The sequence below is a fragment of the Penicillium oxalicum genome, chromosome II (assembly GCF_001723175.1).
Source record: "Penicillium oxalicum strain HP7-1 chromosome II, whole genome shotgun sequence".
In the NCBI taxonomy this organism is placed as follows: Eukaryota; Fungi; Ascomycota; class Eurotiomycetes; order Eurotiales; family Aspergillaceae; genus Penicillium; species Penicillium oxalicum.
In genome coordinates this window covers 3950192-3974939 of record NC_064651.1, presented here as the reverse complement: position 1 = coordinate 3974939, position 24748 = coordinate 3950192, and the positions used below count along the sequence as shown (strand labels likewise).

At 52.8% G+C, this 24748-nt stretch overlaps 6 protein-coding genes across 6 annotated transcripts; 3 read left to right on the top strand and 3 right to left on the bottom strand.

Annotated features, from left to right (window-relative positions):
- Positions 1–624: 624 nt before the first annotated feature.
- POX_b03243 (Cell wall alpha-1,3-glucan synthase ags1) lies at positions 625–8406 on the top strand (the record flags this gene model as incomplete). The annotated part of the gene is made up of 6 exons (XM_050112144.1): positions 625–972; positions 1046–1221; positions 1325–7348; positions 7460–7665; positions 7753–8263; positions 8358–8406. The coding sequence occupies 6 exons, from the start codon at positions 625–627 to the stop codon at positions 8404–8406; spliced, it is 7314 nt and encodes a 2437-aa protein (XP_049972490.1).
- A 1922-nt stretch (positions 8407–10328) lies between these two features.
- Positions 10329–11127, bottom strand: POX_b03241 (uncharacterized protein; the record flags this gene model as incomplete). Its single annotated transcript, XM_050112142.1, has 3 exons — positions 10329–10831; positions 10879–11033; positions 11093–11127. 3 exons carry the CDS (start codon positions 11125–11127, stop codon positions 10329–10331), a joined length of 693 nt encoding a protein of 230 aa, XP_049972488.1.
- Positions 10464–10929, top strand: POX_b03242 (uncharacterized protein; the record flags this gene model as incomplete). Its single annotated transcript, XM_050112143.1, has 2 exons — positions 10464–10690; positions 10836–10929. The coding sequence occupies 2 exons, from the start codon at positions 10464–10466 to the stop codon at positions 10927–10929; spliced, it is 321 nt and encodes a 106-aa protein (XP_049972489.1).
- Positions 11128–14296: 3169 nt separating the features above from the next.
- On the bottom strand, positions 14297–16604 carry POX_b03240 (uncharacterized protein; the record flags this gene model as incomplete). Its single annotated transcript, XM_050112141.1, has 4 exons — positions 14297–15870; positions 15983–16115; positions 16177–16302; positions 16347–16604. The coding sequence occupies 4 exons, from the start codon at positions 16602–16604 to the stop codon at positions 14297–14299; spliced, it is 2091 nt and encodes a 696-aa protein (XP_049972487.1).
- A 3500-nt stretch (positions 16605–20104) lies between these two features.
- On the top strand, positions 20105–21337 carry POX_b03239 (cAMP-dependent protein kinase regulatory subunit; the record flags this gene model as incomplete). Its single annotated transcript, XM_050112140.1, has 1 exon — positions 20105–21337. One exon carries the CDS (start codon positions 20105–20107, stop codon positions 21335–21337), a length of 1233 nt encoding a protein of 410 aa, XP_049972486.1.
- Positions 21338–22532: 1195 nt separating this feature from the next.
- POX_b03238 (uncharacterized protein) lies at positions 22533–23567 on the bottom strand (the record flags this gene model as incomplete). Its single annotated transcript, XM_050112139.1, has 2 exons — positions 22533–22825; positions 23003–23567. The coding sequence occupies 2 exons, from the start codon at positions 23565–23567 to the stop codon at positions 22533–22535; spliced, it is 858 nt and encodes a 285-aa protein (XP_049972485.1).
- Between the last annotated feature and the right edge of the window lie 1181 nt (positions 23568–24748).

Here is a 24748-nt window from a genome sequence, read left to right as displayed (position 1 = left end):
ACTGTCGGCGTGGGTTTGGATGAATCCAATCATTCCGTAGAGCGCCTCCACAGGCCAGCCGCAAACGGACGTCTACCCACCACCGCAATTTTCCATCCTTTTTTTTTCGAGCGTTCTAAATGAACTTTTTTTTTCTGTAGTTACCGTAATCAGCCTCATTACTTTACATAGAGGTTTCATATGCTCCATCTGCTCCAGAACAAGTCCTGTCTCTGGTGTTTATTTTTATCCTTTCGGATTCTGTGCGCCACTAAAATGAACTCGCATCTAGCTTAGTCTAGCTTCGTGATCTGACCCTTTCCCACCATTACGGTCGGACTTTCTCGATTGTATCTTCTTCGTCTCTCGTTTCGATTCCTAAACTCGTTGCTATTCGACCTTATTTGCGTTCCTTGGAGCGTTGTCCCTTCGTTTCCTACAGTCTATCGTTGTCGACTTGTACCCCGGGTTGTCGAGAAGGGTTCAGTGGACGATTGAAGAGATACTCCCCAGCATCAGACTGACCTGAATCTCGCGCATGTCTCTATTGACTTGACGAGCCTCTCTTGTTCATTCTCACGACAGCTCTTTCGACAATCTCGACAAGACGCTGAGGAGGGCACTTAAGTCATCCAAGCCCTCATCATGAGGTGGCTGCTCTCCGGCGGGCTTTTCGCCCTCTTAGCAACGACGGCAACTGCTTGGCCATACGACGAACAATGGGTAGACTATAACCTCAACACAAATAAGAATGCGCAGCATCCGGGAGAATATACGGCAACACCGCGTTCAAGTTTCCATCCGTCTCCGGACAACTGGCGATTCCCATTCTATACCCTTTTCTTGGATCGCTTCGTCAACGGTGACCCTAGCAATGATAACATCAACGGCACCCTTTTCGAGCACGATCTGTCTTCGACTCAAATGCGCCACGGTGGTGATGTGGCTGGTTTGGTTGATACTTTGGACTACTTGAAGGGCATGGGCATCAAGGTACGCCGATGGCCGATCCCATGGGAGCCAATTCCTGGCCTGGATCGCATTCAGGATACTGACCATCCTTCAGGGTATCTATATTGCAGGAACCTCGTTCATGAACCAGCCTTGGGGTTTCGACGGATATTCGTGTCTTGATACCACCCTGCTCGACAGACATTATGCCACCATTAAAGAATGGCAGAATGCGATTGATGAAATCCACAAGCGGGACATGTATGTCATGTTCGACAACACGATCGCCACGTAAGTTTTGTGCCCCTTTTCCCCAAACCATCCCAACAAGAAAAAGAAAAAGATTGGGCTAGGTATCATGGCAGTCGGCTTACTTGGGTCTCCATGTAAACAGGATGGGTGATTTGATCGGATTCGAAGGCTATCTGAACTCGACCACCCCCTTTTCGGTTAAGGAACATCAAACCCAGTGGAAGACCTCGCGTCGCTACGTGGACTTTGACATTGGCAATACATACAACGACACTTGTGATTATCCCCGTTTCTGGTACGAAGACGGTTACCCGGTGAATGCGACTCAAATCGAGGGCCTCGTTGGCTGCTACGATAGCGACTTCGATCAATACGGTGACATTGAAGCCTTCGGTGTGTTCCCAGATTGGCAACGTCAGTTGGCCAAGTTCGCATCCGTCCAGGACCGTCTTCGCGAATGGGTTCCCTCCGTGCGGCAAAGGTTGATTCAGCACTCCTGCATGGTCATTCAAACTCTAGACATCGATGCTTTCCGATACGACAAGGCGACTCAGGCCACGGTTGACGCACTCGGAGACATGTCTTCAGAATATCGTGAATGCGCGCGGGCGGTCGGAAAGAAAAACTTCTTCATCTCTGGCGAAATTACCGGTGGTAATACCTTTGGTTCCGTGTATCTCGGACGAGGTCGCCAACCCAACCAGGGACCAGGGTACAGAAATCCAAATGATATGAACAAAGCTTTCAACGAGGCCGTTCAGTTGACGGGTGCATCCGAGGCTCAGAACTTCCTTCGCGAGGCTGGTCAGGAGGCGATCGACGGCGCTGCCTTTCACTACTCCACCTACCGTGGTTTGACTCGATTCCTCGGCATGGACGGTCAACTGAAGGCCGGCTACGATGTGCACGTCAATTGGGCTGAGGCGTGGCGGGAGATGGTGGTCACCAACGACTTGGTCAATGCCGACACCGGTGTCTTCGACCCTCGCCACATGTACGGCGCTACCAACCAGGATGTGTTCCGTTGGCCAGCCATTCAATGGGGACTGGAAAGACAGATGCTCGGACTCTTCGTGACCACTTTGGTGATGCCGGGTATTCCGCTTCTCCTCTGGGGTGAAGAGCAAGCGTTTTACGCGTTGGATGCGACTGCATCCAACTATATCTATGGCCGTCAGGCCATGTCGGCCGCGACCGCCTGGCACACTCATGGTTGCTTCTCGCTTCAATCCTCCCAGTACTACCATTGGCCTTTGATGAACGCTTTGAACGGCTGCAGAGATAGCAATCTCACCCAGGACCACCGAGATCCAGCTCATCCGGCGCGCAACACGATCAAACACATGTACCAGATGCGAGAGAATTTCCCGGTCCTCAACGATGGCTATGTTCTGAAACCGTTGTCCAACAAGACAGAACAGATCTTCTACCCTGGTTCTAACGGAACCGAGACGGAGACCGGAATCTGGTCCGTTGCGCGCCTCCGCTGGACTGACGGAAAGAACCCGCAGGATTTCGGCAGCGATCAACTCAACACTCCCGTCTGGCTGGTTTACCACAATGCCAATGCCACCACGACGTACAAGTTTGATTGTAACTCCGAAAAAGATGCCCTGATTTCTCCTTTCGACTCGGGAACCGAGGTGGTGAATCTCTTCTACCCGTACGACAAGGTCACTTTGGTGGACGGACCGGTCACAAATTCCAATAGCTCAGCCAAGGCTGGTTGCTACCCTGAATGGAAATTGCAGCGATACGGATTTGGGGCATATGTGCCAACAAAGTACTACAAGGCTCCTCAACCATCCATCACCCACTTTACACCCGGTCACGACGTCCCTCTGCTCTCAACCGTCAAGGCGAACGAGACCGAGACGGTGCACATCAAGTTCTATTTCACGGAATCGATGTCGTGTAAATCAATCACCGAAAGCATCTCAGTCGTCTCGTCCGTCGAAAAGCTAAATGCCTTGCCCTCCATCGACCCCGGTTCCGTCAACTGCCCTACCGAGTTCGAACAACCGTACCAACTGAATTTCACCGGCCAGCTGCCAAGCAGGTTCGTTTGGGAAGCCAATCTCGTGAATGTCCACAACGGCATCCACAGATTGACGGTGAACAATGCCTCCAACGAGGCAGGCGATCGCTTTACGGATGCAGTGGATAATTTCTTGCTTCGTATTGGCCAAGACGACAACCCAATGGTCTTTTTCACCGCGAACTACTCGAGCAGTTTGCTGCATCAGCATGAGGGCAATGACACCCTGTTCATCCAGCACCATGCTGCTGGTGCAGATAAGTGGCGTTATTCGACCAATTGGGGATCCTCTTTCTCAAAATGGATGAACTACAACGGTGGTGGTAACGTCACGATTGAGCGGTCAGAATGGAATGGCACCAAGCTGCAAGAGTGGCCTGGTGACCATGTTCGTGTCGAATATTGGAACCGTTGGACCGGAAGCAGTGACTACGTGCAAGAGGGTGATGTCAACTGGATCAACCAGGAGAACACAGATCGTCCTCGGGAGCGTCGCTTCCCCCATGTCTTCTGGAACGGTCCTTACAACCAATTCGGATACGATGCGGGCCTTGACAACAAGGTTCACCTGGATACCGACGACGGGCTTTGGAAGTATCATTTCACATCAGAATGGCCCGCAGTTGGACAGTTCAACATCTGGGGCGTCAACCCCGATGGTACACCTTCTCAAAGTTGGGTTCTTGGCGACATGGACAACGACAGCGTGCTGGATCGCATGCCTCCCTCTTCTCTTTCAAGCACATTGCTCAATATCACCAAGCCCCCGCCATCGCCTTATGTCTCGTGGCGGCTGGAGATTGCTGATGGCACTCTCCGCGTTCATCTCTCTCCCGTTGGACACAGGATCTACCAGATTGTCATGTTCATCCTCTTCTGGATTGTTCCGGCTTTGACTGGTGCCGCTTGTGTTTATATTTTCATGGTCTCCTTCTACAAGGTCAAATTCAACGAGGTGGGTGTGAGTGAGAAGACCAGCCTTTCTCCGCTTGTCTTCCTGAAGAAGCTCAAGGGAGGTCGTTCACCCAACCCATCCGCCAATCCTCTGATGCGTGTGGCCAACAAAGCTGGTTTTATGCAAAGCACCACCAATCTGGGCAGTCTAGGTGCCACTGGCAAGCGCCGCATGGTCTTGATCGCAACCATGGAGTACGATATTGAGGACTGGGCCATTAAGATTAAGATTGGTGGTTTGGGTGTCATGGCTCAGCTCATGGGCAAGACCCTGGGCCACCAAGATCTGATTTGGGTTGTTCCTTGCGTCGGGGGTATTGACTACCCTGTCGACGAGGTGGCAGATCCCATGGAGGTGACCATTCTTGGTAGCACTTTCCAGGTCCAAGTCCAGTACCATCGCCTCAACAACATCACTTACGTCCTTCTTGATGCACCGGTCTTCCGTCAGCAGTCAAAGAACGAACCTTACCCTGCTCGCATGGACGACCTGGACAGTGCTGTGTACTACTCTGCATGGAACCAATGTATCGCCGAGGCTATCAAGCGTTTCCCGATTGATCTCTATCACATCAACGATTACCACGGATCTCTCGCGCCCCTCTACCTTCTCCCGCAGACTATCCCCGCTTGCTTGTCTCTTCACAATGCTGAGTTCCAAGGTCTTTGGCCAATGCGTACTCAGAAGGAGCGACAAGAGGTGTGCTCGGTCTTCAATCTGGATGAGGAGACGGCTCGCAAGTACGTCCAGTTCGGTGAAGTGTTCAACTTGCTCCACGCCGGTGCCAGTTACCTCCGAGTTAATCAGCAAGGATTTGGTGCTGTCGGTGTCTCGAAGAAGTATGGTAAACGTTCATACGCTCGTTACCCCATTTTCTGGGGACTACGTAAGGTCGGCAACCTGCCTAACCCGGATCCCTCTGATATCGGCGAATGGACCAAACAACCGAACCCCGAGGCCAAGGTTGATCCCGACTTTGAGGCTGGCCGTGCCGAGCTGAAGCGTCAGGCTCAGGAGTGGGCCGGACTTGAACAGAACCCGGACGCTGATCTTCTTGTCTTCGTCGGTCGTTGGTCCATGCAGAAGGGTGTTGATTTGATTGCCGATGCTATGCCTGCTGTCCTCGAAGCTCGTCCCAATGTTCAATTGATCTGTGTCGGTCCTGTAATCGATCTTTACGGAAAGTTCGCCGCGCTCAAGCTCAGCCGTTGTATGGAAATTTACCCTGGCCGTGTCTTCTCGAAGCCCGAATTCACTGCTCTGCCGCCTTTCATCTTCTCTGGAGCCGAATTCGCCCTGATCCCGTCCCGTGACGAGCCCTTCGGTCTGGTCGCTGTCGAGTTCGGTCGTAAGGGTGCCCTGGGTATTGGAGCTCGTGTCGGTGGTTTGGGTCAGATGCCCGGCTGGTGGTACAATGTGGAATCGACCTCGACCTCTCACTTGCTGATGCAATTCAAGCTCGCCATTGACGCTGCGCTCAACTCGAAGACCAAGACTCGTGCCATGATGCGTGCTCGATCCGCCAAGCAGCGTTTCCCCGTCGCTCAGTGGGTGGAGGACCTTGAGATTCTGCAGACCACCGCCATCACTGTCCATGAGAAGGAAGTTTCCAAGGGTCATGGACGTCCCATGACTGCTTCAGGTACCAGTACCCCCAACGGACCGGTGCGAACCATTGGCATGGGCGTGCCTCCTATGAGTCCGCTTGCACCCCCCGGCATGCATTCTGGTCTCCCCCACTCTCGAGACAGCAGCTACTCCAGCTTCAGTCAGTTCAACGACCTTGGCTCGCCCCGTATTTACAGCCGAGATGCCAATGCCTCTGAAACCGAGTTGCCCAAGTCTGGTCTGAGTCGATCGCTCTCGCTTGGTGTCCGCTCCGGACCTGGCCATCGTGCTCGCGCCCGTCGTCATGGACAGACCGAGAGCGACATTCCCGAGTCTGGGGACAGCAGTCCGGAAGAATCCGATGACGACGAATCCCGTGCCCACAGCGTTTACGGCGAAGATGAGTATACGCTGACCCCTGCCCAGCTCGAGGAGAGCCGTCGCGCCCAAGCCGCCTCCAAGGAAGTTGTCTCCTACTCCTCCCCTCTGTCATCCCCCCGGCGTCGTCCGAGTGACGAATCTCTGCGTCCTCAGTTCGTTCATACCCCGGCTAGCCCCGGTACCCCCCCTCCTACGGACTCGCTGCTTCTTCCTCCCCGACCATTCGGCGACAGCCACCGGTACAGTAACGCCTCCGTTCTGTCCCTGGATTCCGTTGTCGGTGGCAAGAAGGACTTCAAGCTGCAGAAGGTGGATCCCTTCTTCACCGACGGCACTGGCGAGTACTACCATAACTTTGAGCAGAAACTGCAGGCTCTCAATGGCTCCAACTCCGAGACCCAGCTCTGCATCGAGGAGTTCCTCGTCAAGAGTGAACAAGAATGGTTTGACCGATTCCGCGACGCCAAGCTGGGACGCTTCAAGTCTCCCACGCCTTCGATCTATCGCGCAAAGCACAACGCATCGCCGGCCGGTGAGTCATTCAATGACGCCCTTTCTCATATCGCTCTAAGTGACGAGCGTGATTCCGAAGATGACGAGTTCTTGCTTGGCAAGGACTACGTTCCCCCGACAGGCCTCAAGAAGTGGATGCAGATCAAGATTGGAGACTGGCCGGTGTATTCGCTCTTCCTCGCGCTGGGTCAGATCATCGCTGCCAACTCCTACCAGATCACCCTTCTGACCGGCGAGGTGGGTCAAACGGCGGAGAAGCTGTATGGTATCGCGACCACCTACGCCCTCACCTCGATCTGCTGGTGGCTCGTGTTCCGATACTTCAAATCCGTTGTCTGCCTTTCTGTCCCTTGGTTCCTGTATGGTCTCGCCTTCCTGTTGATCGGTTCCGCCCACTTCGTGTCGGGTGAGCTGAGCCGTGCCTGGGTTCAGAATGTTGGCAGTGGATGTTACGCCGCGGCCTCGTCCAGTGGCTCCATCTTCTTTGCGTCCAACTTTGGTGACGAAGGTGGTGCTCCCGTGGAGACCTGGATTTTCCGCGCCTGTGTGATTCAGGGTATTCAGCAAGCCTATGTGATTGCCCTCTGGTACTGGGGTTCGACGCTCAGCAAAGCCTCGAGTGCGGGTCTCCTGACCGATGACAACATTCTCGCCAACACCTGGAAGATGTCGTACGTATCCTTCCATCTTTACCTTCCCTCTCCTCCCTGAAGTACCCTTATGATGACTATCTTGCGAGTATGCGCTAACTTTGGGTGCTTTTTTTTCCTTCTCTGTGACAGGGCCATCTGTTATCCGATTACCGTTCTCCTTTGGGGTATTGGTGTCCTTTTGATCTTCGGTCTGCCCAACTACTACCGCCAGAAGCCCGGCAAGGTTCCCTCCTTCTACAAGTCTCTCCTTCGTCGAAAGATCGTCCTGTGGAACTTTGTGGCTGTGATCCTCCAGAACTTCTTCCTCAGTGCCCCCTACGGTCGTAATTGGAGCTGTAAGTGCCCTGTCCTTGTCCTGCACGGTGTCCCGCGAATCATGAGAAGACCCTTTGACTAACTCCCCTTTCTTCTTGCTTCTTCAGTCCTGTGGAACTCGATTCACACCCACGCATGGCAAATTGTCATCCTGTGTATCGTCTTCTTCGGTTTTGTGTGGTGCATCTTCCTGTTCATCATCAGCCGATACTCCAAGACGCACAGCTGGTTCCTTCCCGTGTTCGCCTGTGGTCTGGGTGCACCTCGATTCATCCAGATCTGGTGGGCCATCTCCGGTGTTGGCTACTACCTTCCCTGGGTGGGCGGTTACACTAGCGGTGCTCTTGCCTCTCGCAGTCTCTGGCTGTGGCTGGGTGTCCTGGACTCGATCCAGGGTCTGGGTATCGGTGTCATTCTGCTTCAGACCTTGACCCGTGTGCACATGCTGTTTGCCCTGATTGCCTCGCAGGTCCTCGGTTCCATTGCGACCATCTGCGCTCGTGCATTCGGTCCCAATGCCACCGGCCCCGGACCCATCTCTCCCGATGTGACCACTGGTGCATCCTCTCTTGCGAACGCCTGGTTCTGGGTTGCGCTGTTCTGTCAATTGCTGATCCCGTAAGTTTGACCCCGTGCTCCGAGGTACCTTTCCTCTTGACTTGTCCATCTGTGCCATCTGCTAACCCTGGGTCTCTCCGCTCCTTCTCTCCAGTGCCGGCTTCTTGCTCTTCTTCCGTAAGGAGCAACTGTCCAAGCCCTAAAACAAAACTCTCCTCCGCGGGCGCACAACCCACCCACCCGAGCACGGGCTCGGAGAATCTCTTCCTTTCCGGGACCTCTGTTTCATGCGTCCTTTTTTCCTCTGTACGAGTTTAGTGTATATGTCTTATACCCTCTGCCACTCACTTTCTCTCGACCTCCCATCTCTCCCTGCCTCGGCTTCTTCCCTTCCTTTCCCGCACTCTGGCGTTTTGCGTGGATGGAAATGATTCTGACGGCATATGCCCCTGTCCCACCACCGTTCCATGACTTGTTTTGTGCTTTGGAGACGCACGGCTTGCGCTGCGGAGCTCGTGTGTTCTCCTTCATTGCGATCTGTTTTCTTCCCCTTTTTTTCTTTCCATTTCCCGGCGTTTTGCACTTTGGCTGCTTCTGCCGCATTTGGGATTCCATGTCTGGATAATAGATACGAGAACATATCACCGAGCGTAATTGTTCTTTTCTGAATATAACAAGACTCCTCGACGGAGAACATTGATTTATATGATTGTGACCCTTTTTTTAATCTTTTCTCTTTCTCTCTCTCTCTCTCTCTCTCTCTCTCTCTCTCTCTCTCTTCTCTCTCTCTCTCTCTCTCTCTCTCTCTCTCTCGTTCTTAATCTCCCTAGAGTGATAGGCTCCCTAGCTTGATCGAAATATGAATGCCTGGACGAGGCTTGGCTTGGCAAAATGAATAGGCTGCAGCGGCATGCAGTCCGTCCCGAATGGGGCATTCCAGCCACCTGCACAGCCACTTTTTCATCTTGTTTCCGCGCTCTTGGGAATCTGTCGTCCCCGAGTCTCCGTCCACACGGAAGGTTGGTACTTTTAGACTCGGAAACTCTCTGGTAAAGACTCTCTCCTAGAACCCTGTAGTCGGCCTTTTGCAGATCTTCGTTTCGGACGCGTAGCTTGGCACTCAGGAGGTGGGTAACACGACCCATGGTCCCCAGTCCTGCCCGTGAGAGGGACATGTACCGCCCGCGATGTCTGCTTGTATTGTTTTGCAGTCAAGTACATAGTAAGGGAGTCAGTAAGAGTAGTATTTTCGGAGATATCCGATGGTACCCCGTGGAGGTTGGATCATTCTTCTCAAATCCACAGCAGTCAGACGGGTACGGCATACCCGTGAGTGCATCTGTGTGTCTGTGTATACGAGAATGTTTTCCCCTGACCCAAAGTTGAGAGAAATCGGAATTTGGGGTTGAGTCTGACTCTTTCGCTGCGATGAGTACATGAGTACATGTACTCATGTATTTATTACTCATAGTAGTATATTGTAGTACTCGTCTTGTATGCAAGTGGGTTAGGAATGTACATCATGTCCCCTTTCGGGTCCGGTTCAGGTCCCACGCTGCGCTCGTCCAGTGAGAGTTGTACACCATCGATGTCGATGAACACTTTTTTTTTCTGTTTTTCTGTTTTTCCCCCATCGGCTCGGATCTCATCACAAATACTCGAGAGACTTCTGGAGCGGATGCTGGATGGACCGACCGTTCCTTGCGGTCCTCCATGTGCTCGATGCATGCTTTACCCTGGACCTCGCAGCATCCTGTCGACAGCCGACAAGGCAGCACCGTTTTCACTGCCCTCCAAACCATCACCCAAAGTGTCCCCACTTCTGTACTCCACTTTGAAGTGATCGGATCAAAGGACGATTTTACGGATCCCTAATGAACTTCCATCTCGGATCTTCACAGATGGATTATCTAACACGCTGATTCTGTGAAATTAGATCGAGTCTTCTCCTTCACTTGTCTTCTCTCTCTCTCTCTTCACATTTCAAGGTCGCGACTCCACGGCTCTTGATCAATCACGAGGTAATCACCCGCCCTACCCTGGCCCATTCCATGTCTCCCCCCCCCCACACGACCATGCCATACTCATTTTTGTTCTCCAGTCCACGTCCGTTGCCTCTCCGCGATCACGCGATTGGAACCCGAAACCGACCCATCTCAGCTTGCGCCCACATCAGTACCATCATCGATTCTGATCTTGTCCACTTCTCGCCTTCACCTGTCATCTTCCTGACCATCTCCCGCACCGCGAGCCGCACACCATGGCCCGATCTCGAAGCAAAGGCAGCAGCCTCCTCCCCCTCATTCTCCTCCTCATTTTCGTCGCTGTCATTGCCGTTGTCGGATATATCGTCTACAGCATCATGCAAGATGTGAGCAAGAACACCCGAGCCAAGATGGAAAGGAAAAATATCGCCTTTACCAAAGACGGCATGAAGGTCCAAGTCCGAGAGGTTCGAGACGAGCAGTACAAGGACAAGACACAGAGGTGAGTTGAACACTATCTTATCTTCCCCCCTCGCCGCCACGAGTGCATCTGAAGGGCAGCCAAAGGGGAGAATCTTCTTTGATGTGACTTGCACACAATCCTCCGATCCAAAGCTAATCATTCGGTTTCTCGGAATCGCGTCTAGTGTCTTGGTCAATATGTGGAATCATACCAATTTCCCAGCCTACAAGAGTCGTCTGTGGGGTAGTCCGGGCCAAGAAGCCAAGCGCAGGTCGTGATTGAGGGGGAATCTTCATTCCTTTTGACGAATCCGATCGGGATCAGGCTCGGGTCTGATGAGACCTGGATCCCGTCCCCAAAAGTGAGGGAGAGGTGGCAGAGTCTGGATAGTTCGGTTAGCCTCTCTTTGAGCGTCTCGCATTTTTGAAAGTTCGGACGAACTCTTCTTGTCGTCTTCGCCTCTCCTCCATGTTCATGCTTCTCACCTTCCACGGATTGGAGGCTGCCGGGGACTGGCTGGCCTTTTTTTTTTTAATCATTACCAGCGACACGTGCATCTACCACCCTGACTTTTTTTTTGTTTCGCCTTTTTCTTTTTGGCTGTTATATGATACCTCGTTTTCTATTTTCTTTTTTTCAGGGGGATCACTCAGAATGGCATTTTGGGGGGAGAGGGGGGGCAATTAACTCTCTTTTGATGTTTTGCGATCCGGGGCGCATTGAGCCTAGACAGAAGGAATCATGAGAGAACCGAATCGCATCCACCAGCAGAGCTCCTCGAGACGACGGCCATTTGATTCTTTTCTCTCTCTCTTTTTTTTTTTTTATTCATCTTTCCGGTTTTCCTTTTCTGACTCTATGCTCTACTCTCTCATATCCTTCTGGGAGATCCCCTCTATAAGTGTACTCGAACCAGGTGGGCATCAACCGACCTGAGAAGGACTGTGACTTGCAGGGCAGCAGGCATAAGTCGCGTGATCTACCCGAGATCGGAATCTTTAGGTCTTTTGTTCTTTTTTTATTTTTTGGGAAAAAAAAGAGTCACATGAAAACAAGAAGAAGAAAAAAAAAAAAGGATCAAGTTTCCCTCGATGTGAATGTATCTCGGACCTCCTTCATCGTTGCGATGGAAGCCTGCGCTTCTCGCCCTCTACTTCACTCACACCGCTCACACCTCAATCCGAGGTCCCAGGTCGAGAATTGGTCATGAGGGAAGAGAGGAAATAACTTCATTGAAGAGGGGCACAGGACCAACAATGCTGAAAAGATCCAACACGAGAAGAGTATTTATGATGATTGATATACAAGTTGTGCCGTGCACTGATCACCCCGGTATAGTGGGGGAGACTGTTGTGTAGTACCGACCAGGCATCAAGTGCGTCATCAATCTCCGGATCGAGTCCTCCCCCCCCGTCCAAGATTGCTATACTGGGAAGCTTCACTCACGCAATTCCAACCACCATCTGACACACTCGATCTGTTCGTACATCACAAGTGAGTCGCGCACTGAGGAGGGACTAGGTAGTCCCTACACAGTCTACACCACTACCTCCCATGCACAAAGATCGGCAACTTTTTCTCGTCGACGTCTCGGTCCTGGGCTGGAATGGAACCAGACCCGATAAAACGGATTGCAGCTCATCACGACCCAAAAGTGCAACGACCGCCTCTTCCATCACTTCATCCGTTCATCATCATTTTTTCCCGGGGGGGTTTATGTTTCGTTTGGGACAAGATTCCCTGTTCTGGTGGAACTGCAGACTTGCCCGGGTACTGGTCCCTGCCTGGCCTGCCTGGGACAGAATAGCTCTTTTTTTTCCCTTTCCTCTTCTCTCTCTCTCTCTTTTATTCAACTTTTCCTTTTCTTGTTTGCACTTTTCATTCTCCAATTCAATTGATTCATCGAAGTGAATACTATAATTCTCATTCTATCTCCCCCTCTCGGGCTCTTTTACACCGTACTTTACTTCATACCGATTTCTTTTCTGTTTTGGGAAGTACAGAACCTACACTATCAACCGTGAGCTCCACCGAAGCACAGAAGCTTGCCTTTCTCGTCTCCTACATTGAATCCCATCACCATCCAACCGGCAACCATGTGTGACGCCCCCTTCTTCTTCCCCATCTGCATCCAATGCGGCACCGATCAGAATCCGTGTCGGTGTAAGATTGTCGGTCCAACTCTCGGTAGGTACCTAGTCCGCACGGAGCTCAGAGCACCCTATATCTAGTACTTTTATATTCGTCTGGGTATTTCCTTTCATTGAGCTCAAGGCTCAATAAAAAAAAACACATGGGCTAATTCTCCACCCGCGACACATATCAGGATTCTTCTGCACCATCGTCGCCGCTGTATGTTGGATGTTCTTATCCCCCCTTTCCCAAATCCATCAATTACATGGGCTAATCTGTGGCCCCCCCTCCTCCTCCCCCTGGCCATTTCTACATTTAATAGGTAATTTGTTGGCCGGCATCTATCTTCTGTGGCTGTGGTTGTACACAGACAGGTCGAGAGTACGTCCATGACTTGTTTTTTTTTACTCCCGACATTCTCAAAGGTTCCATGCTTGTGTGGTGTGTCAAATACCATACCAGTAATCTATCTGGGTGTCGAGTTTTCCAATGTCGTCGGGGTTTCAAAGAAAAAAAATTAAAATTTGGATCGAGTGTGAAGCTAACTGTGGCCGCATTTCAAGTGTTTTGGGATATCCGGTGAAACTGAATGGGCAAGTGAGCAATGCGATACCCTTTTGATTGAGAGGGTGGGAAGAGAAAGAGGGAGAGGGGAAAGGAAGAAAGGAGAAAACGAGAAAAGCGGAATTGTTGGTCAAGGCTCATCCATGTGGACTTTCCAAGGAGAGTGATCAAGATCCAGTGAACTCGGGTGTGGTATGGATATAACCTCTTGTCTACGACCGAGAACGGCATGTCGCTTCATCCCACATAAGACACACAAGCCATCTCATCAGGAGGTCCAACAGTGAGGGCTCGAGGTAAATACACCCAAAGAACAATACATTTATGTTCTCGTGACGATGATTCATCTATGGGCGGCATGGCTCAGCAGTACACCTAAAGGATGATTGATATTTCCATTACAGTAATTAAGCTATGGGGTCATGGCTCGGCAAACCCAAACCACGCGGGAACCACAACTATGAGGTTCGATGGAAGGGACGGTGCAAGTCCAACGTGAAACAGAAGTCTGCTGGAACACAATGCGGAGAGACGGCAGTGCAGGGCAGAGGAGGTATCGAGGTCCGAGAAAAAAAAAAACGGAAAAAAAAATCATCACAAGCGAAAAAAAAAAGAAAACATAGAGACCACAAAGTTCACAGACGGGAAAAAAAAGTCAACAGGCAAGAGCATCTTGTCCCGTCGCGACAAGGCACAGACAGTACAAAGAAAAGCAAGCAGCAAGGGGAATAATCAGATAGCACTGAGCAATTGTGGAGTGGAATCTTTTCGACTCAAAGTGTATTTGAGAATCAGCCGGAGCCTGACTAGAAGGCGATCCGTGGTCGCGAGGCGTCAAAAGTTGCAGGGGATGAAAAGGCGTTCGTCTGCCGGGTAGCATCCGACCCTCACGAATTTTCATTCATGACAAGGCAGTGTGCGAGCCAGCAAGGACATCACCTCAACCGTCTACTTCAGCTTCTCCTTCAGCTTGGAGAAGAAGCCACTGAGACGCTTCTTCTTCTTGTCCTCCTTCGCGTGCAGCTCGCCCGACCCAGCGGTTTTGGTGGATTGCTGGGCAGGGTCGACGGGCTTGTTGGGAGTGGACTTGGCGGCGGTTTCGGATGAATTCACGCCAGTGGTCACAATCGGAGCCTCCTGCGTCTTGGTAGCGTCGGGGGCAGAAGTGGGCGCAGCCGAGGTGGGACCGACCCGCTCGGGGGGAGGGGTCGAGGTGGGAGACACATCCGCCGAGTCCATTGGAGGAACCGACAAGGATCCAGCACCAGGAGCAGTAGCCTGCGTCGCCGCGGTGGTGGTGGGTGCCGGGGCACCGGCCGTCTCGACGACGGGAACAGTCTTCTGAAGCTCACGCTCCATCGCTTGCTTCTCCTCCACCGCCTCTCGGTTGGCAGCCGCCTCGGGATCTTGCTCGGACTCGGCAAAGGACTCCTTCACAATTTCCGGGACGCTCTTCACAGGCTCCTCGGCGGTGGTGGTAGTGGTGGCGGGGGCGACGATAGTCGGGGCAGGAGCACCGGTGGATTGTTCGACAGGGACGCGCTGGTGCAATTCGTCCTCCATTTGCTTCTTCTCCGCAACAGCCTCCTCGTTCGCTGCCGCCTCGGGACCCTGGTGGGACTCGGCAATCGACTCCTTGACAGTTTCGGGGACGTCCTTGGCGATCGTAGTTGGCGCAGGAGCGCCGGTCGACTGATCGACGGGAACACGCTCATGCAGCTCATCTTCGAATTTCTGCTTCTCCAACACGGCTTCCTCGTTCGCCGCCGCCTCGGGGCTCTGGTGCGATGTGGCGAGGGACTCCTTCACCACCTCTGGGACATCCTCGGCGGGCTCAGCAGTGCCGTTGGTGTGCTTCGACTTCTCAAGGGGAACCTCCGCTGCCAAGGCAGCAGTGGTGGAGGTTGGTGCCGCAGACTGAATGGTGTAGCCTGGATCAGCCATGGCCGCCTGTTGCGCGGGGCCACCCATCGGAAGACTTGACTCCGGGATGAGGTTGGTGGTGTCGGCAGGGACTGCAAAGGCACCAGCAGCGGCGTTGTCGCTAGAAAAACCGGCGCTACCGGCGGGCAAGCTATCGCTCTTTTCGTAGGATTCTTTGTCGAGCTTCACAGTTGAGTCGACAGTGTTGGTGTGAATGGAGCTAGGTTCCGGTACCTTCTCACCCGGCTGCAATGTGATCGGGTTTCCAAAGCCACCGGAGGCAGGAATGGGATTGACAGACAGCACCTGCTCGGTCTCCTGAGCCGGGGTTTCGGGGAAGGTACCCGGGAGACCATCGTTGGCCTCTTCTTTGGGAACTTGGGATGCAAGTGCAGCCGTGGTGGAATCAGGAGTCACGCCCGACATGGTGGCGGGCGCAGTGACGTTGTCGGTGGAAGCTTCCTGTAAGTGGCTCTGGGCCGTGGTTTCCGTTTGGATATCTTCGGGCAGGAGCACGTTGTTAATGTTATCGTGTCCGTCGTTCTCCTCTCGGGCGTGGCTGTCGGTCGTCCAAATACCGTCAACAACAAACTTGCGAGCTTTGCGTCAGCAAGATCTCAGACACCAAAAGTAAGCAGATACAGGAGAGAGAAGAGGGAGACAAAATAAGAGATAGAAATTGCAGAGTCTGGTAAAGGTCCAAAGCCTCACGTGCGACGCCCGGCCGAGCCCTCTTATACGTTGCGACCTTGGCCAAGGGGAGGGGAGGTCCAAAAGAAAAGGGGGCGCAAGTGACGTCAGCAGTAAGCTCGACGTGAGCGTCATCGCTCAGCTCAGCTGGCAGCTGCGCAACACATTGTGGTAGCCTAAATGACCAGGCATCCACAAAAAAATGCAACGCTCACCGCAATGATGGGGACCTGAGGGTCCGTACAAGCCACCAAAGTGAGGATGGATCCAACGGCAAAAGGGTATGAGAATGGGACCCAGTTCACGAGGCTCTTTTCCGACACCAGGCTGGACACGAGCGACTCTCATTGAAGAGTTAATATGAGAATTAAGTAAAAAGGCTTACCTTGTACTGAACTTTCTTATTCAAAGGCAGAGACACCTCTTTCATGAAGACGTCACCCACGCGCTCCAGCTGCACCGTTTTGCCCCAGTCATCAAAGGTGCCTGTCACGAATACCTCGCTCGCGCTGTGAGGCCTATTTGCAAATTCGAGGAACCGACCAGTCAGTGATCCATTTGGCTTTTTGTGCGCGTGTATCTGTGTCGCCAAAGGAAAGAGAACACCAATGACTCGAGCATTTTTGCGTGCGAACGGTGGCATTTCGCGGGAGGGGGGATTTGTCTTGTCTTGAGACATGAGCAGAGCTTCCAAGCAAGCCCTCTCAGTGTCCCCGCTCGTGCCAATTGCTCGGATGGACGCACCATTTGAATGTAAAAGTCCCCGTCATGACTGAATATGGGAGTGTACTGTCTTGCGACAGAAGGAGAGTACAATGTGCGAGATGTTTCGAGTTTGAAAGAAAGCAATGGGAGAAGGGGGGGGGGGGGAAGAGAGAAAGAGGAGGTTATGTTTGGTGGAAGGTCGGCGGTGATGTTTCCAGGCGCTTCGGGCCTTAGTTCGGTGGGGAGGGGTTGGAGTGTGACACAGGCCGATGGCCACGAACCAGCCCCCCTGATTTTCTTCTTTCGTTAAAGCCTTTGAACGCTACTGGATCGGGCATATCAGAGGCGACGGGATCTGCCTCCGATTACACCACACGCCTATCTCGGAACACACCCACGATTGAGAAAATCACGACTTGGTTTCCTGACTTGGACTATCGACTGCGGAGAGTACTCTTCAGTTTTCATGTGTGTCCCTCGCAAGACCTGATCATTTGAGTTCCTCTTAAATCCTTCAAGGGAAAAAAAAGATGGAAAAGTCAATCAAGGTCGGGTCGGGTAAGACAAAAAAAATCGTTCCTCTGCAGGCGCCTGAGCCGATGGCCCTGATTGCTGGGCTTTTTCAAAAAGACTGTCCTAGGTCCTAGCTCGTCCTATATTTACATCGGTAGAGGTTTTTTTTTTCCCTGGCGCGCTCACGTCGATTCGCTAGTCGCCTTAGGGCTCATTCCGAAAATAAAAAATCCGACGACGCAAAGCCATCTCGAGCTGGGTTCCATTTCCTGGCACGCCGTTATGGGCCATGGCGAATGTGGCTTATACCCTAGTGCTCGGGATGATACCACTGAGCGGTTAGTGACCAATGCTGCGGCCTAGCGGGCATCATGCTTCTTGGTTCTGGTGATCTTTTTTTTTCTTTCTCATTTTTCATGTCCTCCAATCTGGGAATCTACCGAGTATTTCGTTGATGTAGAGTCATCGGCGTCGAGATGAACTGAGGTCTAGGAGACCAGGGAAAAAAAAAAGGAAAATGAGGAGGGTTCAGCATCTACTCGTGTTCTGCCGTCCGTCGGCAGCGTTCATAATGCAGGGCGCCAATTCAGTTCCCACCGCAGTCCAGAGGGCACGTTCCCAACCTTGTTCCCAAGGCCAAGATGTCACACCGCACGATGACTAGAGAGGCCAACACCCGTGCCGGACACTAGTCCGAGCGGTCAGCAGAGTCACGATAATCGCGCCGTGGAGTACAACACAAGTTCTGCGCCGTCTACTTCTCAGGCTAGAGCAAGGCAAAAAAAATGAGCGATTGATCCTGCCTTCGCATTCGAAAAGCGAATACCGTAGTGCTCCCAGCCAAAGGAAGCCCGTCTTGTGTTGACCACACAACTACGGCAAAGGTTCGCTTGTCATGGCCTCTGGTGGCTACCTGGTGGCCAGAGAGGGTCGAGAGACTTCACATGGATTGGACCAGCCCGGTGGACCCGTTTTGCTGAAAACGGCTCGGTCGGGGGTCGATAGTAATAATGATGACTTCAAGAGTCCGGGTCGTTGCGAACCCCCGAAGTAGTTCATGTCTGGCCTTCTCGTGCAGTGGCCGCCGCACACGCCCCGCAGGATCTTCACCGCCCAGACCAGAAATGATGATCCGACGCATCTCTTGACTCGGTCACCTGTGCTGAAGTAAGGATAGTCTCGAGTCAACGGTATCCGGAGACGCGACAGCTACTGAGACGACAATCACAGACGACAACCTCCTTCTGATATGAATCTCGAGTACAGCATTATTATGCTTTCATCATGTCGCCGTTCTGGGTCGTGGTTAGGTTGGTCGCGCGGGTCGAGGTGGAGTTTTGCCACCGTCACATCGCCCTTTTACCACACTGGCATACACATGATGATTAGTTTTCCACTTCCAGCTTGGTGCCGCCCCTCCGTAAGCTTCCTTCGGCATCGGTGGGTGTTCTAGAAAACACCTGGAAGCACCCCCCTTTGCTCGTGGAGCTCTGCTTACAACTGCAGCCCCGAGTCGTGTGATGCACCTGTCAAGAGAAAGGGTCTCGGTTCTGGCCAGAATAAAGTTCACGCCCCTTCATCCTCATGAACTGGCGGCCAGAGACGCAAGCGCCCATAATTTCGAGGCGGCAAGTCTTCCCATCGACGGTGGCACGAGGTTGGCCCCGGGGGTGGGAATCAGTGACGTCGATCATCCCATCACCACACGAGGTTCCATTGAACTTGGCTCGCGAAGAAAGCCTGGTCGGTACTGTAGAAAGAAGCTGTCATTCGACAGGACCCATGCACTGAGAATCCTCGTCTCGTTGGCTGTTGACTCTCCAAATATGGACCGCGAAGTGTAGAGAGCCTACGTTCCACACGCCTCCGTAGAAGGTCGCTAGGAGATGGAAATCTGTCACGTTCATTCACCACCCGCACGGGAACTTGCCAGGAAGAGTCGACCGTGGAGAGCCATAATTGAGTCACGGGGCCCCAGCGTGATGGAGAGACCCAGGTCGCGCTTATTGGATTGAAATTGGATCTATTGAACGGGACTATTGATTGCCGACGAGGAAGACGGAGAAAGGGATGATCGACGACAAGAAGCTCAGACCAACCGGCCCCAACTTTACTCCTCCTTGGCTTGGCTTACCCCTCCTCTTTCCTCTTTGCCTCTTTGTAACCCCTGCGACTTTTCCACTCTTCTTGAACTTGAGTGTGTTGAGCATCATCTTTCTTTTTGCCATTGCCCCCCCGTCTCTCTCCCTTCATCTCTCTCTTTACGTCTTTTTTTGGTGAAGCCTGTGGTCGAAATCAACTCTTCGAACCGAACTTTGTGCACCGGTCCATCGTGAAAGGTCGTGCCTGCACGTCCCCGATCTTGGTAAGTAAAAAGCACTCTTTCGTTTCTCCCCGAGTCGTTGTCTCTGGAGAAGACAACACATTCCATGCATCTGTCCGTTGCGACCAGAAAAGAAGGAAAAGACATGGAAGAAAGAAACCAAAAGGAAGCTTCGCCTTGGGTCCGTTCAGCTTACTGGGGTGTGGTTCCCAATGAGAGACCAGAATGGACGGTCCCCCACTGCAAGCTAGGCTGCGGATTACCCCTCCATCCTCTGCAGCTATAACCTTGGTCGGACGCCACGCCTACTGCTCATCCTCCGTGCCATCCTTTTCCCCCAGACACACTTCCCCCTAAAAAAAAACCTCCACACCTATTCATATTAGCCCGCGTGGCACTAGTGTCGTTCTCTTTCTCTGTCAAACCGATATTTTTCTTACTCTCTCTCTCAGAAACTCCAGACCTCCATCCACCTCAATCCCCCCCGCAGCGAGGTCGCCAATCGACACCCTCGTCTTCTCTTCCCCACTCTTCACCCTCCTCAAAAAGCTCCTCCCGTGGCCGGAGTGGTGGCCTCTCCGGCCCTGTCAGTCTCGACCGCTATGTCACAAAATTCCTTCCCGGGGACAAACCCCTTCCTCAACACCAGCGTCAAGGAGAAGCCCTCCGCAGTCGACCAAATCGCAGAGGAAGATGAATTTGAAGTGACGTCACCAACTGACCTGACTTTCAAAAATGCCGCTGGGCCTTCACCGTTTGGAGGCAGCGCGTTCGCAGGGGGCGCGTCGGGATCAGGCGGCAGCAACGAAGCCTCCCTGTTCGGACGAGGTCCCTTTGATACCGCCCCCGGTGACGGCACAGATCGGCTGAACGAGGAGCAGCCTGCCGCACTCCCAACGGGCACAGTGCAGCAGGGGTTCCCCAACAACTACGCATTGGGACGACGAACCTCCGTCTCCGCCGAGTCGTTGAATCCTACATCGGCGGGATCTGACAGCTGGAGTCCTCCCCAGCATCCCAAATCTGAGGAGCAGTTGGCCCGTCTCAAGACGGCGGTCAGCAGCAACTTTCTTTTCTCTCATTTAGACGATGATCAATTCAAGACGGTTCTCGATGCGCTCGTGGAAAAGCCCATTCCCGCCAAGGGTATCAAGGTGATCTCCCAGGGAGATGCCGGTGACTATTTCTACATTGTCGAGGATGGACATTTCGATATATACATTCACCCGGCCGGCTCGGTCCAGCCCGGCACCGATGGAATGGGCAACAAGGTTGCCTCAACCGGGCCCGGTGGATCGTTTGGTGAATTGGCTCTGATGTACAATGCTCCCCGTGCCGCCACGGTCGTTTCCACCGACGCCAAAAGCACCCTGTGGGCATTGGACCGGATCACCTTCCGACGCATTCTCATGGATTCGGCCTTCCAGCGGCGCCGCATGTACGAGGCCTTCCTGGAAGAGGTGCCTCTCCTATCCTCGCTCAAACCCTACGAGCGTTCCAAGATCGCCGACGCTTTGGAGCCGATCAAATTCCCCGCCGGATCCACCATCATCAATGAGGGCGACCCCGGTGACGCCTTCTATCTTCTCGAATCAGGTGAGGCGGAGGCCGTGAAGAATGACGTCTCCGTCAAGCAATACAACCGAGGAGACTACTTTGGCGAGTTGGCCCTGCTCGACGATAAGCCCCGCGCGGCCAATGTGGTGACTAAGACCGAGGTCAAGGTTGCCCGTTTGGGTCGGGATGGATTCAAGCGGCTCTTGGGTCCGGTGGAGGATATCATGCGCCGGGCTGATTATAAGGTGGAGGATGTCAAATCCCCCGTGTCTAAATAAGGGGTGATGAGGTGACCCTTCAGGAGGTCGGACCCGAGCGTTGGCGATGTCGAGTCTGCTTCGAGAAGTCAGACGCTGGGTTGAGAAATGTCCACTAGATCCGTGATTGAGTGCTCTTGGCTTGTCGACCTCCTTCGCCATCCTTTTCTTCCCTGATCGTTCTTCCTTTTTCTTGTATGGAAATTCAATCTGGCCTTCCGGGAGGGCATGGCAACGTTGGTCTGTTTTCTGCCGAAACAATCCCCTCCATGTGATTGAGATACGTCTGGCCTCACACTGCTACACCGAATGATCCACGTCACGCCTTTGTGTACTTAGTATGCGTTCTTTTTTTCGCTAACCTTTTTCTGGTTTCCCACTTTCTGTCTTGATTCGATACGGAGAAGGCCCCTGAGGGCGAGACCAACCCCCCCCGGTCAGGGCTGTCAGTCGAGTACGATCGTGCTTTGCTGATGCGGCGGCTCGATTCACGGAATCCGCCGTGTTATCCTCGTACTCAAGCCACCAATGTAGAATTTAATTGTTCTGTGAAACCCCCGAACCTTGGCCAGTCAAAGGAATTAAGGGGCACCGCCAATGAGCCGGACGGGCCACACTGGGGGTCGAGAGTCTCTTCTCACGGGATTTCCGACTCTTTGCGACTTCGTTTCAGCAGGCTCGTCCACCTACAACTGTAGTGAGTACTACAATAGCTTTTGTATCCTCAAGGGAATTCGATACGGTGGCGATCGCTGTTCCTATGAATGCGACAGGTCTGGAGTCTCGTGGTCGCCTCTATGTAACGACTCTTCAACCCAAGGGGTCTTTTTAATGGATAGTCGTGGTCAGGTCGGTGGTAGGTAAGCCCGGGGTACTTAGGTGGGTAGATCCTATGAGTAGTACTAGTAGTAGTAGTAGTAGTAGTAGGTACCAGGTAGCCATCTACCCACAGCATCAACACATCTCCGCCCTCACGACATGGAAACGGCAGCGCCTAGGTTCACACTTCAATCTACTATTTTTGTCTAGGACAAATGTAAAGTTGTTCCTGCGCCTACGTTTCGAGGTCAGCATTGAAACGCCCGGAGACCTGCAATTCGATCCACGCTGCCGGCATACACATCATCGTCCCGTTCTCGCCCTGACCAGAGGTTTGTTGCTGGAAACATTGAATTTCTTTTGCCCGGCTGGGGTTCCCTTGGGATTCTTTTTTTCCCTATGGCTTGCTCACCACCAAGTCACTTCGGATCACCCACTTCTCTCCCCCGAGCACCTCCTTCCCCTCGTGGAGCATACATCGATCTCCATGTCGATGTAAGAGGGCCATGCCCACTTCGGGAGCGACGGTGATCGGTGGTGGGTGGGGAGTTGCCCGCGTTGGGTCCGGATAGAAGACGGTTTCTCCTCCCTCGCATTTGGTGAGGTAGATGAGGAGGGTCCAGGTGGTGCGCACGGGGAGAGGTTTCGTGGTCGATGGGGGCAGGAAAGTTAGAGCATTGGATTCATCGTCTAGATCGCGGGGGGAAGAAATCGCGAAGGAGAGGTCAGTGATTAGCCGGGGGCTTGTAGATTTCTATCTGTTTGAAGTATGTTCTCGAAGTTTGTTGACGAGAGGGACTTGAGGTTTCGATAGGGATTGGATGGGATTGGATTTGACTTGGGAAGGGGGAGGGGGGAGAAACCTACAGTGCTGCGCAAAGAATTGACCCTTGGAATAGCGATAGATACGAATGTTGGGATTCAGACCCAACGGTGTTCCACCCCATGTATGACGAAGTTGTTGCGATTGAGATTCGCTGGCCTGTCCAATTGCATTGTGGTCCTGGTCTGAAATCGAGTCTTCGCCGTGGGTGTCGGTGTCCTCGAGGTCGTCGTCTTCGCGGAACCGTTCCGTGACTAATTCTCGCAGCGCCGTTCCGCTCCACAATGACTCTGCGAACCGCGCATCTTCTATTTGAAAACGATCGTTGACCCGTACGGCTTCATCCTTCTTGGGTCGACCCGGGGTAGTTGTCAACGGTAACGATGAGAGAAAGGCCGTGTAGGTCTTGCAGAGGGTGGCGGGGAGAAAGTTACGGATCAGATAGATCTGATCTTGGACCAGCGAGGTGAGATGCAGGTCGGCGGCGGGGAGGAGCGGGCGGAGGGGTGGCCAGTTGGGGGCGGTGGGGTTCTTGTTGGAGGAGGAGGCGGTCTTTTTTAATGGGCGGTCCGCAGCCTGAGCCTGGGCCTGGGTCTTGGATTTAGGCATGTCGCCCTATCACCCGAGCGGAATGGGAGTCAATAGGGTCGCGTATCGGGAGGTGGAGGAGCAGTAGTGGTAGGAGTAGGACAGATGTAGTATGCCCAGAAAAATCGACTAGGCTCGAGGGGGTCACGGATCGGGGATCGAGCGCGCGGGATGAGGGGGGTTTCAAGAGGAGAAAAGGCTCGTTCGGGTGGAGAAGTGGCCTTGAAGTCGATCCCTCGTGCTGGTGAACCTCGGCGGTCACTGGTCGGTGCTGCAGTACATGCTCCAGCTGCTGTTCTACAGCCAGTACGACAGTACTACAGTACGACAACATCATCAATGTCCAGGGCGTCATGTATATGACCCTATAGCTTAGTAGTAGCTACAAATTTCGGACCATCTCAATGTCTGAATAAACCCGAGAGAGTAGTATGAGCTACCTGATAATCAGCTATATAGGACGGCAGTCTTGGTTGAAACAAACTACTATAGTTGGACTTTCATTTCATGATCCGACGGAGAACGACTTTTTTTCCTTTTCTCTGTCTGACCTTTTAGTCTCATGCTCCCCGCTAGTGTTGGTGATCCGTTCTTCTGCAGAGCCGTAGAGGAGTCGCTACTCAGTCTTTTGCACGGTACCATGCTGTGGGAACTGGGAAGAGATTCCATGCTTTGCTCCGAGTTTTCCCACTCCACTTGTTCCACCATCATCCCTGCTGCCGCGGATGACATGAAAAGAGGAATGGAAGGCCCGAATTTGCACCGTAAGCCAGCCACTGCACCTGAATTGACAAAAATGAGACGGAGAAAGAGGGGTTGACTCCACTTGGCTTTGACAGTACAGAAGTAACGGGCCAGGCCTTCAATGCGTGAGAAGAGAGAAAAAGAGAGAAGAAAGGGAGGAGGAATACGATATTGCAGCCAGGAAGTCCCATCCCAACACCCTGAAAGATCGCTTTCAAAGACATGATCTGGCGAAAATCATAGCCATCTATGTATATGGATATGGCACAATACCATCATGATGGCTGTACCCGTTCACTGTGTCCATACCCATGCCAATGCCTGTGCCTATGCCCATGTCCATTCATCCGCCTTGCCAGATGTAGTTCTCCTGCTCCAATCAATGGAAGAGGCCACCCAAGTGGATCGGGATGAGCGGGGCGGTAAGAGAAATTTTATCCCGTAGGATCGTCTGGTCC